Source organism: Neophocaena asiaeorientalis, unplaced genomic scaffold, assembly GCF_003031525.2.
Source record: "Neophocaena asiaeorientalis asiaeorientalis breed wild unplaced genomic scaffold, Neophocaena_asiaeorientalis_V1.1 scaffold629, whole genome shotgun sequence".
NCBI classification, from domain to species: Eukaryota; Metazoa; Chordata; class Mammalia; order Artiodactyla; family Phocoenidae; genus Neophocaena; species Neophocaena asiaeorientalis.
This window is the reverse complement of record NW_020175468.1, coordinates 2,520,174-2,531,922: the sequence shown is the minus strand read 5'-3', so window position 1 is coordinate 2,531,922 and position 11,749 is coordinate 2,520,174. Positions and strand designations below refer to the sequence as shown.

Below are 11,749 nucleotides of genomic sequence, written 5' to 3'. Positions count from 1 at the left end.
CCCCAAAAAAAAAAAAAAAAAAATGAGTAGCCCCCACTCTCCACAATTAAAGAAAAAGCAATGAAGAACCAACGCAGTCAAAAATTAATTAATTAATTAATTTAAAAAAATAAAAGCTCTTGTGGGACTACCCTTGTGGTCCAGTGGTTAAGGCTCTGCTCTTCCACTGCAGGGAGCATGGATTTGATCCCTGGTTGGGAAACTAAGATCCTGCATGCCACGCGGTGCAGCTAAAATAAATAAAATAATAAAATCTCTTGTGCCCTGATAGGCAGTGGTGAGATGGTTCTTTGGGACATGAGTCCACCTTCTCCCCAGGTTGTTGGCCTCCTAAATAAAGCAACCTTTCCTTTCCTACCAACACTTGTCCCTGGAGTATTGACTTTCCAGCAGCAAGTAGCTGAACCTGAGTTTGGTAACACTACCATCTTAGTCCAAGCCACCCATCTCTTCCCTGGGAATTGTAGCCTCCTAAGCATTTGCCTGTTCCCCTTCAGCATCTTTCCTTCAATTTTTCTGTCCACAGCCATTGACGTGATCTTTTAAGAATGCATATTATGTTCTGTCCATCTCCTGATCAAAACCCTTTAGTGACTTCCTATTGCTTTTCAAAAAAAATCTGCCCTCTCCCCCATGTAACACTTTATTCAGGCAAAGATCAGCAATGGCTGCTACAACCATGAGGTGAGAGATGAGGTGGTCGGGGAACAGTGGCAAAGTCTCTCTGCTTAGATTACCAAGGAGAAAATGTCCTTTTACAAGGAGAGATCTATCAGTTAGCCCCTTGATCAGGTGGTCAAACTCAGCATCATAATAGTGGAGCTATCTGACATTATTGCACCTCCAGAGGTGATGCAATATGAAGCCCGCAGTATCACCAGGGAAACATTCTTGCCCCAAATGCTCGATGTTAGTCTATTCAAACCTCAGACTCAATTTCCATGTTATAGGCAAAACAGAGGTTTTGGAACACACTAAACACCATGAGGAAACAATCAGACAAATCCAGAATGTGGGATATTCTACTGGAAACTGGTCTGAACTCTGGGGAGAAACCAACAACATATGGGAAAAAAAAGTGTGTGTGGGTGTGCATGTGTGTGTGTGTCTGTATTCTGTATTAAAAGAGAATAAAGAGACGTGACAACCAAATACAATGCATGAAACTTGATTGGCTCTTGGTTCAGATTAAAACAAAATACTCGTGGGTCAATTGGGAAAATCTGAATAGGGACTGGATCAACTTTCTAAGAGGTGAAACTAGTTCTGTGGTTATGTAGAAGAATGCCTTTTTCTTGGGAGATGCATGGTGAAGTATTTAGAGGTGCAGTGCCGCAGCAATTTACTTTCCAGTGGTACAGAAAAAAAAAACATTATTAAGGCAGGTTTAGCTTTATTTTCTTTAGATTTTTTTACTTTTAAATAATTTTAGAATTATGGAAAACGTCAAAAACATAGTTCAGAGAGTTCCCATATAAATACATAAAGCAAATATGTCAAAATATTTTAAACATATTAGTCACTTAAATGTTGTAATAATTTCTGTATTAGTAAACAGCCAATTGCATCTATCAAAAAACTTAAAATATTTACTTCTTACAGGTCTACAGGGCCCTAAATAACATGGCCACCAGTTCTCTGCTCTCTTGGCCAACCACCTAGGATTCCTGCCATCCTTCCTAAGTCAGGGCCTTTGCACTTGCTGTTAATCCCGCCCTGATCTCCTTTCCATCGGGCCTCTGTTCAAATGTCACCTCTGCAGAAGAGCCTTCCATTATCATCCTTTCTAAAATAGCTCCTCTTTCGCTGCCCAACACCCTACTCTCCCCTATTTTTCTTTATTGTGCTGGCCACTATACGAAATTAAATTTATATTTTTAAATGCCTTTATTGCCTCCCTCAGTACAATGCAAGCTCCAAAAGGGAAAAGACTTTGCTTTAGTCACGTGCTATATCCCAGAGTCCAAACAAGGCCGAACACACATTAGTCGCTGGATGAATAGTTACTTATTTAATAGGTTAGGCAATCACACCGTTCACAGAGGGATTCTTTGCCAAGCGGCGGAAGGGTAAAGCGCCCTACATGACGATATACGCATGCGCACAAGATCCGGGAAGTGTGTTAGGGGAAAGGGGTGGAGCATAGAGAGGAGTCTCGCGGACAGAGGCTGTTGGATCCCAGAGCGCGAGGTGGAAGAAGACGGCTTGGGGAGAAGCGCGCGTGCGCACTGTGACCAGCTTGCCGCGGCAAAGGCGTTTAAGGTGCCGGAAGGCGGTGGGTAGTGGTCTTGCGCGTGCGCAGTGCCCGCGGCGGCCCCAGGCTTCCCGTGTGTGAGTTGTGGTGGACTCGCGTAGCGCGTGCGCAGTGCGAACGGCGGAGGGATTTGAGGCTGGTTCCACCCCGTGCCCTGTCGCGAGCCGAAGCCGCGCGGGCTCGTGAGCAGCGGCCTGGAGCGCGCGGTAGGCGAGCGATAGAGACTGAGGGACGCGGACGCCGCCAGAGTCGAAGCCAGAGCAGGAGTGTCTGCTGCTGAGGGTCCGCCGCAGCCGCCGCGAGCCCCCGGACCGTCGCTAGGCCGAGGAGGGCGCCGCGCGGCGGGTGAGTGTGACTTAGTGGCCTTACCGGGCGCGGGGCCGCTACCCACAAGCCCCTGCGGTGTGCCTCAGTCCCTTCCCCGCGGCTGGGTCCCCTTCCCGCGCCACTGCCATAGCACCTTTTTGCACCCCTTATCCAGAGTTCTCTGGTCACTTAGGCCCTCTTCCCATAGTCGCCCTCTTCTTCAGCGGTCACTTACCCACAGGCCCTTGCGGTGTGTTGCCTTTTTTTCCTTGCCTCCACCGACCCTTACCCATAATTCATTTCGCCTGTGGGGCCCACATTTATTCCTCACAACTCCCTGGCTTGAGGTTTGCTACTTTTGATCCCCTTCCTTGATCGGAGACTTCCTGCGACCCTCGCCCCATAACCTGTTATCCAAGGTATGGGACCACCAGCCGCCACTGCCTTGGACCTCCTTTCTCAGGATCCTTGATGCCCCCACAAGCCCCCAGGGACCCTCAGCCCCGCAGTTCCTTGCTCAGGACTCTGAGACTTCACTACTCAGAAACCCTTTTTCAGTCTTTGTTTCCGTTACCGGCTTCAGCCCTCCCTCCAAAACCTGCTTTCTCATTCAGATTTATTCCTTTCCCTTGTGGTTTAGGAGCACTCTGTGCCCCTACAGAACTTGTTTTGATACTGAGATTTTGCCCCTATTTCCCTCTTTTCTTGGAAGTCAAGGGATTATAGGGGCCTTATCTCTCCAGCCCACCCTCATATAATGTGGTCCTGCTTCCGCTCTCAGACTTGGCAAGATGACCCAGTTCCTGCCACCCAACCTTCTGGCTCTCTTTGCTCCCCGTGACCCCATCCCATATCTGCCACCCCTGGAGAAACTGCCACATGAAAAACACCACAATCAACCTTACTGTGGCATTGCGCCATACATCCGAGAGTTTGAGGTGAGTTCACTCAGCAGACTTGGGCTGGGTTGGGTTCTGGGGGCCGTGGGGCTGGATTGGGGAGTCCAGTCTCTGGCCAGTTTTCCAGCTGTGTGATTCAGGCAGGTGACTTTTATGCTCAGTTTCCCTGTCTTGATTGGGATGGATAATGCATCCCTTGTTGGTTTTTGTGGAAGTTCCGTAACTACCAGTTGAGGATTCAGGCGCTCGAGTTAGGTAGACCTTGGCACACCATTTAGCATCTGTGTGACCTTGGGCAAGTGGTGCATCCTCTTAGTGCTTTGATCGCTTCATCTATAGCAAGGGGATATTAGTGTCTTCGCTGTAATATTGACGGAGAATTAACTGGAAATTTTATGTCATGGGGTTTGATCCTAAGCAGTCAGCAAATGTCAATGTTTATTATTATATTTATCATTTTTGTCACAGGGTGATATTTGTAAAGGGTTAGCACCAGGTGATGGGCTGCTTAAGACTGTGGGGTTGAGAATTTCAGGATAAACACGAATAGACGACTTGTGCTCTTGGGCCTCAGTTTTTTCATTTGTGAAATTGGGATAACAACTTCCACCTCTTAAGGTGTATCAGAGAACACCTGAGAAATGCTGCCAGAAGTCAGAAGAAGAAAGTCTGGCATCGAGTGGGAAAGGGGAGATGGAGGAAGTTGCAGAGCAGAAGTTAGTCGCGCGGTGACAGAAGATCGGCTCTTTAGTGGGATTTGCCACCCTCATTGAACTGGTACTTGGAAAATGTTGTTCGCCAGTTACGCTAATTTAATGGCTACAGGCCAGTGGCAAACATGGGTTATGTGCCAGTTACTATTTGATGAAAGCTTGCTGAGGCCTTCAGGAACTGCTCTGGCCCTCAGAGGGTGTTCAGTTGTTTACCCCTGAGCACTGCGCTGTCAGCTCCTTTTGCTTCAGGCCTGGTCCCGATTCCTGTTTATGATTGAGGACAAATATGCCGCAGGTTGACTTTCTTGATAAATACAAGAGAGTTTCTTTCATTTTTCTAGTATTTTTAGAGAAAGACTACAAAGTAAAAAATCAAAACTTTTTGGTTAAGTTCAATGGGCATAAAACTCCTCTGTCAGATCGCTGTAGAAGTTTCTGAATACCAGTTCCTGGCTTCTCTACTCCTCTTGTCACAGACCAGTAACAGTTCACAGATAGCATTGGTCCATGGACCGTGCTTTGATCTGCTCCCTGGAACTGTCCATGTTTGTTTGTGCGTGCGTGTGTGTAAACACGCAGGGGAGCGTGGCCAAGATATTTATTATTTCCTGGCTGGGTGTCTCTTGCTGTTTTCCCCTGTCCCTCCCACCCTTTCACCTCTTCTTGTTCCCAGGACCCTCGAGATGCCCCTCCTCCGACTCGAGCAGAAACTCGGGAGGAGCGCATGGAGAGGAAGGTATGTAGTGTCTGCCTTCTGGCCCCACGTCCTTTTTTGCCTCTTTCTTCAGGATGTTCCCTGACATCAGGGCACTTCTGTCTGTATTCAGTTGTCTACCTTTCTCCTGACAGAGACGGGAAAAGATTGAGCGGCGACAGCAGGAAGTCGAGACAGAGCTAAAAATGTGTAAGTCTCTCCTTCCTCCTTTCATCTCTCCTTCAAGCACTCCTGTGTTTCTCTCTGCCAGTCCACCCCATGACTTTAATTTGGGAAAGCGGTTTGTGAGTTCACTCTTTTAACCCCACCGTTTGCCATGCACTGTATTTGGTTTAGGCATTTAAGCAGGGGAGTGTGGAGTCAGGGTGGGCAGGAAAGGAGCCTGGTACCTTGGGCTGTGTCCTGTAGGGGCCTGCACTTGGAGGCGCTCCCGCAGCCCAGCCAGGTCTCACAGGGCGAGGCCCTGAGGCAGTTCTGGCTGCGCCGTAGCTCCCTGATCCTCGGACTGCGGGTGATTCATCCCTTCCAGGTACATGAGGAATTGGAGTTTGGGATGGGGACCTTGTAGCCATTGACCAGACTTCACAGGAGGGTCGCCTGTCGGTCTCCAATGGCCCTTTCTTGTTAGGGCGAGGGCTTTGTAGTTAGGACTTGGGTTTTCCTCCTGTACTTGTGCGTCTGTGGTGAATCACTTCACTCAGAACCTTATTCCCTGGAGTGGCCCATTCCTCAAGGAGCTTGTGCAAATGCTTCACAACTGAATACCTGGGCATCTAAATGAGAGCTATCTAAGCCCTCACTCTCACTGCCTTCCTGTCTTTTCTTGGACGCCTCAAAGGCATCTCAAACTCGGTGTCCAAACCACAATCAGGATTTCCTTTCCCCAACAACCTGGTCTTTGGATGTTTCCTTTGCTGGAACCTGGTCATCCAGCTTTGCAAATCATGACCTCAGTCATGACCACCCAGTTTGCTTTTAACAACTTTTTCTTGCTATTTCCCCAGCTTGTCACCAAAACCTATCCCTGTCACAAATCTGAGCCCTCTTTCTGTGTCCACCACCCAGGGCCCCTCTAGCCTGGACACGCAGTCTAATGTCTAACGGGGTTTACCTGCATCTCTGTCCCCACCAGGTTCTGGAGGGCTTTTTTTGGTTTTTTTTAATCTGTGCTACACAGCCTGTGGGATCTTAGTTCCCTGACCAGGAATCGGACTCGCACCCTCTGCATTGGAAGTGCAAAGTCTTAACCACTGGACTGCCAGGGAAGTTCCCTCTGTGGGGCTTTTTAAAATACAACTCTGCTGACACCCTTTTGGTGGGGGAGGGCGCACTGCGTGACCTGCAGAATCCTAGTTCCCTAACCAGGGATTGAACCCGGGCCCTCGGCAGTGAAAGCAGGGTCCTAACCTCTGGACCGCCAGGGAATTCCCACACAGCCTCCTTTTGCTTTCAGCAAAAAGACCGGAGTCCCTTCCCTGCCCACTGGGGATGCATTCTGCCCATGCTCCCCTCCTGCTCCAGCCAGCACGGGCCTCTTCCTTCCCAGATGCTCTCCTGTCACTGGGTCTTTGCCTGGGCTCTTCTTCAGTCTCACATGATACTTGGTTTATATGGAGCTGCTCTTCGTATCTCTGTCAGCGTCACTCCTCAGGAAGCCTTTCGTGACTTCCTTGCTCTGGTCCGAGTCCCCATGTACATTGAAAGCCCTGAGTCCTGCGGCAGGTTGGTCACTTCAGTCTGCAGGAAGGATTCACTGGTGAATATCTATCTTACATTGGTTCATAGTTGCTCCAGGAAGGCAGGGTTTGGATGGAATTTGCTCACCATTGTGGCCCCAGCTCCTGTAGGACCTGGCTCACAGAACTGTTGGCAGCAGGTAACTTGGGGAACCTTTCAGCTCTGCTGCTGGGGCACACACCTTGTAGTCTGACCCACGTGAGTTGTTTGTTTGTTTTAATCTTTACTGGAGTATAATTGCTTTACAATGTTGTGTTAGTTTCTGTTGTAGAACAAAGTGAATCAATTATAAGTATACATATATCCCCATATCCTCTCCCTCTTGAACCTCCCTCCCACCCTCCCTGTCCCACACCTCTAGGTGGTCACAAAGCACCGAGCTGATCTCCCTGTGCTGTGCAGCAGCTTCCCACTAGCCATCCGTTTTACATTTGGTAGTGTGTATATGTCCATGCCACTCTCTCAGTTTGTCCCAGCTGCCCGTTCCCCGCCCCCCCGGCCCGTGTCCTCAAGTCCGTTCTCTACGTCTGCATCTTTATTCCTGCCCTGCCGCTAGGTTCATCCGTACGGTTTTTTCTTAGATTCCGTATATGTGCGTTAGCATACGCTCTTTGTTTTTCTCTTTCTGACTTACTTCACTTTGTATGACAGGCTCTAGGTCCATCCACCTCATTACAAATAACTCAGTTTTGTTCCTTTTTATGGCTGAGTAATATCCCATTGTATATATGTGCCACATCTTTATCTGTTCATCTCTGACCCACATGAGTTTTAACCCCACCTCTGCCACTTACAGCTGTGTGGCCTTGGATAAGTCACTTCTCCTGTTGGAAATTCACACTTTAAAACGGGGATCCTGGCATGTTAAACAATACTGAAGATGCAGTCAGTCATTTAGAATGTGGGAAATTGTATAGGACAAACATGTGATCCAGTTTCTTTAACAAATGTTAAAAGGGTGGCAGGGGGCAGGGAGTGAACGAAATGGATTAAACAGTCAAAAGGCACCTCAACCAAATGGTAAGTGTGGAGCTTGTTTGGAGCCTGATTTAAATGAGCCAACTGTAAAAATCCAGTTTTGAAACAGTGAAGGACATTTGAACACTGGGTCTTAGAATTAACATTGACTTTTTAAGTCATAATAGCAGTACTGTTGTTACTTTTTTTTTTTTTTTTTTTAGTCTTTATTAGCAACTACAGTGGTATATCCGGGGTTTGACTTAAAATGCTGGTGGGGTTAGAGATGTAACAAGTGCAGCCACGTGGCGATAGTTGAAGCTGGTTCAGAGGGGTTCGTTACACTGTTCTCTGTTTCCTTACGTGTTTGAACTTCCCCGTGAAAGAAAAGGAAAAGGAAAGGATGGGTCAAGTATAGTAGGTTTTCTCTGCCCCTGAGAGCCTCCATCCCCAAGTACAGAAACTTGCTGTGCCTTGTCACAGTTAACAGCTACCATTCAAGGGGACCTTGCTCCTTGCTGAACACTTGATGTATTGAATATGTCATGATTTTGACTTACAGCTTCCAAGTGCAGCAGGGGTTATTACTCCCGCTTTTAAGACAGAAGATGGAGGTTTGTGGAGGCCGGGTATGTTTAGCAAGAGCAAGAGTTCTGAGCTACTTTCTTCGCCATCTCAAAGCCTAATGAGTTTTCTCAGCTCCACAGGCTAGTCCTTTGAGCCCCTGCTCTGGGCTGCTACCTACGTAATCCCTTTAACCAAGGATTTCCCAAGGGCAGAGTTGCCAGCGGAGTGGAGTGGAGTGAGGGTGTGTGCCTGTTGACTGGTGAACTGCTCATCAACTTCAGTTCATTGTCACCCTCTTTTAGCTCAGATACGTGGGTACTATTGGCTCAGCTGCACTAGCTTTTACCTTTGGTCACACTCCTGGGCCTCTTGGTTAAGCAGAAACTATAGAGACTCGTGTGGTGTGCCCGGGGTGGTTTCCCCTTTTGTCTGCCGGGCTCCTCCAGGCTGCCCATCAGGGAGCTCAGCGCTCTGCGGTCTGGCCTTCGTCCACTCCCCCAGGCAGTGATCGGGGTCCCACTGCACTGCTCCTGCTCTACCTGTTAGACCACCTGCTGCCTGGTGGTGTGAGGTTTATTTCCTGTTAAATACAACTTCAGGTCAAATGTTATCTCAGTGAGGCCTTTCCTGACCTTCCCATTAAAATTCTTCTCCCCATCTGCTATTACCGGATAGAACTAGATGGTTGCCTTATTTACCTTGTTTACCTTCAGCCTCCCTCCAGTAACAGATGAGCTCCAAGAAGGCAGGCATCTTTTTTGTCTTTGTTGAGTCCCCAGCACCTATGTGAGTTTCAGGCACAAAGTGCTTAATAGATATCTGTTGGGTGAATGGATGCAGATTGAGACATTTGGGCATAGAAAATTACAACCCAAAGGGATGAGGTTTGGTGAGGAAGTGAGGGGCAGGCACAAAGATGGACTTGTTTTCAAAGGCTACCATCAGTTTCCAGGTAGTCATTCCCTTAAATTTGAGTTCAGTCTTCTGTTTTCCAAGAAATTCCCTGAAGTCGTCCTGAACTTAGTTTATGTCTGCAGCCAACCTCTCTCATGAGAAACAGATCTGTGACCTTTAATTCTCTGGCTTCTCTGAGAAGCTAACACGCAGGGTTCAGCCTGGGGCCTGGGATGTGAGGTCAGGCTGGGGTGTAAAGCTGAGCTTGGCCTCTCTGCTGTCTGACACTTCTCCTCTTCCATGCCTCAGGGGTTGGTTGCATTTCCGTTTGCAAAATGATGGTAAATAAGTCTCAGCCTCCAGCAGTGTCTGAGCCTAATTATGTGTTCAGTAAATTATTAAGGTTATTCCTTTTCTCACGTTCTCATAGAAAATGGCAAGTTCTTCAGGAAGTAGCACTACATTGTAGGAGAACCGCCTCCCCTGGCAATGGGCAGGGTGCCTTTGTGGCCCTGGCAGGAGTCAAGAGCCACTGTGTATGCTGGGGCCGCCATACTTGGTGAAAAAGACTTCTTTCTTCCCAGGCCTGACCCATCAGAATCACCTATGGAGTTGGTTTTGTAATAAGAGTCTGGTTTCTGTCTGTGGATATGATTATTCCTCAGTGGTCTGGCGGTAGTAAGGCTGGGAGTAAGAATCTGACCCGCCTCTTGTGAGCTCCAGGGCCAGCCGTTGGTTCCTCCCTGAGGCCACAGGGCATAGGGCAGAAAGCAGGGCTCCGCCTCTGCTAGGCTTCCACTCCCAGTCTTAGGGTTGCTTGATCTCAGGTTTCCCCTGGGGCTGCAGTTGCAGGCCCTGCCTGTGGGTGGCACTGTGGCCCTGCAGGTGAGAGAGGAAGCTCAGTACCTGGAGGGACCAGGCTGCTTCTCCAGAGATGCCTCTTTGAGCTTAGTTACACCTGGGAGGGACCTGGGCCTCAGGATACACACGTCTGAAGTGGCAGTTAGGCTGGCCTCTGTCCTGTCAGCTTGAAGTCAGTCTTACCCCCTCCCTTTGTCAGCCTAAATCAGCCACTTAGATGAAGGCTGCTGTGCTTCGGAGAAACCAGGGCTCAGAGGGGCATGCCCAAGGTGGCCAGGTGACCAAAAGTTCTGGGTCTCTGCCCGTCGGTCTGTTTCTGTCTTGCTCTACAATACTGTTGGCACCTTCTACTTAGAAGTTCTTTTTTTTCCTGCACAGGGGACCCTCACAATGATCCCAACGCTCAGGGTGATGCCTTCAAGACTCTCTTTGTGGCTAGAGTGGTGAGTCCCCAGCTCCCAATCCCTGGAGCCCCAGAGGAGTCTGGAACCCTGGACTGCTGAGAGCTTGGGTGTGGGCAGTAGACTAGGTCCCGGGGATGTTCTGAGGGCTTCTCCCACTTAACTTCATTTCTGTCTACTTGTAGAACTATGACACGACAGAATCCAAGCTCCGGAGAGAGTTTGAGGTGTACGGACCCATCAAAAGAGTGAGTGGACTGGGGCACGGGGAGTTTGAGTTGGACGTGTGTGGAGGGAGGGAGGAGGCTGGCTCCCAGCCCTGAGGATGCATTGCCTCATTTCTGGCTTTGGAGTCCGTAGCCTGGGTTTCTATCCTGACTGCACTTCCATGCGGTAGACTTGGGACAGCAGGAGGACAGCAAAGAGGTAGTGACTACTTGCTGCTGATTTAGAGCACAGGTCGGCACACTACAAAGTTGGGTCCTGTAAGTAAAGTTTTGTTGGTATCCAGCCAGGCCCATTTGTTTCCTGTTGTTTGCGGCTGCTATTGCCGTAAGGCGGAGTCGGGCGGGCGGAAAGAGACCGTGTGGCCCTCAGAGCTGGAAATACCTGCTGTCTTCTCTATTACCTTTATAGAAAATGTATGTTGATTCTTGTTTTAGAACAAGGCTTCATGTTTAACTGACATTTCTTCATTTAATTTAAATGTTCTGGGCTGTAGCAAGGGCTTGAGGTCATCGTGCGCATAAACTGTGAAGCCCAGGGCCTTTAGAGCAGCAGTCACTCTGGGTCCTTGAAGGGACGGAGAGAGGGTCTGAGGTGTCTGTCGCTGGCATTACCCAGCCCAGGGCCTGGCATACGGGCTATGTGATTGACAGGGTGGGATTTCCGTGTGTCAGAGCTGACCTCTGCCCCCCAGATACATATGGTCTACAGTAAGCGGTCAGGAAAGCCCCGGGGCTATGCCTTCATCGAGTACGAACACGAGCGAGACATGCATTGTGAGTACCTCCCGCCTGCGCCCTGCCCTCTGACCCTCTCTCTTCTCTGCTGCCCCAGCCCCTTCCCGTCGTCTGTCCCTGCCCCCCTCCCTGCCAAACCTGACATTAGCAATGTCTCTCTCCTCCTCCCTCTGTTTCTGATATATCTTTTTTTTTTTTATATACGTGTTTTTTTAAAAACAAAAACCAAAATCCCCCACAACGTGTGTGTGTGTGTGTGAACCCGGGAGGTAAGTGTCACACGTTGAACCTCAGGGGCAAGGAGGGAGCCGGGCGGCGGCTGGGGCTAGCGGGAGGTGGGGGGAGGGGTCGGAGTTTCGGGGAGCCTTTCCCCGTTCCCCCACCCCCGGAGTTGGGGGCGGCCAGGTTAGAATGAGGACTGGCCTTTGAACCTGCCCTCTCTTCCCCCAGCTGAGCTGGGGCTGGGCCACCCGACCCTCCGCC

At 49.4% G+C, this 11,749-nt stretch overlaps 1 protein-coding gene across 2 annotated transcripts in view; it reads left to right on the top strand.

Moving 5' to 3' along the window:
- Positions 1 to 2,162: 2,162 nt before the first annotated feature.
- SNRNP70 (small nuclear ribonucleoprotein U1 subunit 70) overlaps positions 2,163 to 11,749 on the top strand; it is a 15,929-nt gene continuing 6,342 nt past the window's right edge. Inside the window, exons 1-7 of one of the 2 annotated variants that reach the window (XM_024768326.1) lie at positions 2,163 to 2,599; positions 3,342 to 3,498; positions 4,846 to 4,908; positions 5,022 to 5,076; positions 10,282 to 10,346; positions 10,490 to 10,552; positions 11,224 to 11,305. In XM_024768326.1, the coding sequence (XP_024624094.1) occupies positions 3,352 to 3,498; positions 4,846 to 4,908; positions 5,022 to 5,076; positions 10,282 to 10,346; positions 10,490 to 10,552; positions 11,224 to 11,305 (475 nt within the window). In that variant the 5' untranslated portion in view covers positions 2,163 to 2,599; positions 3,342 to 3,351. The remainder of the gene's footprint in view (positions 2,600 to 3,341; positions 3,499 to 4,845; positions 4,909 to 5,021; positions 5,077 to 10,281; positions 10,347 to 10,489; positions 10,553 to 11,223; positions 11,306 to 11,749) is intronic. The other variant, XM_024768325.1, reaches the window with a different exon arrangement.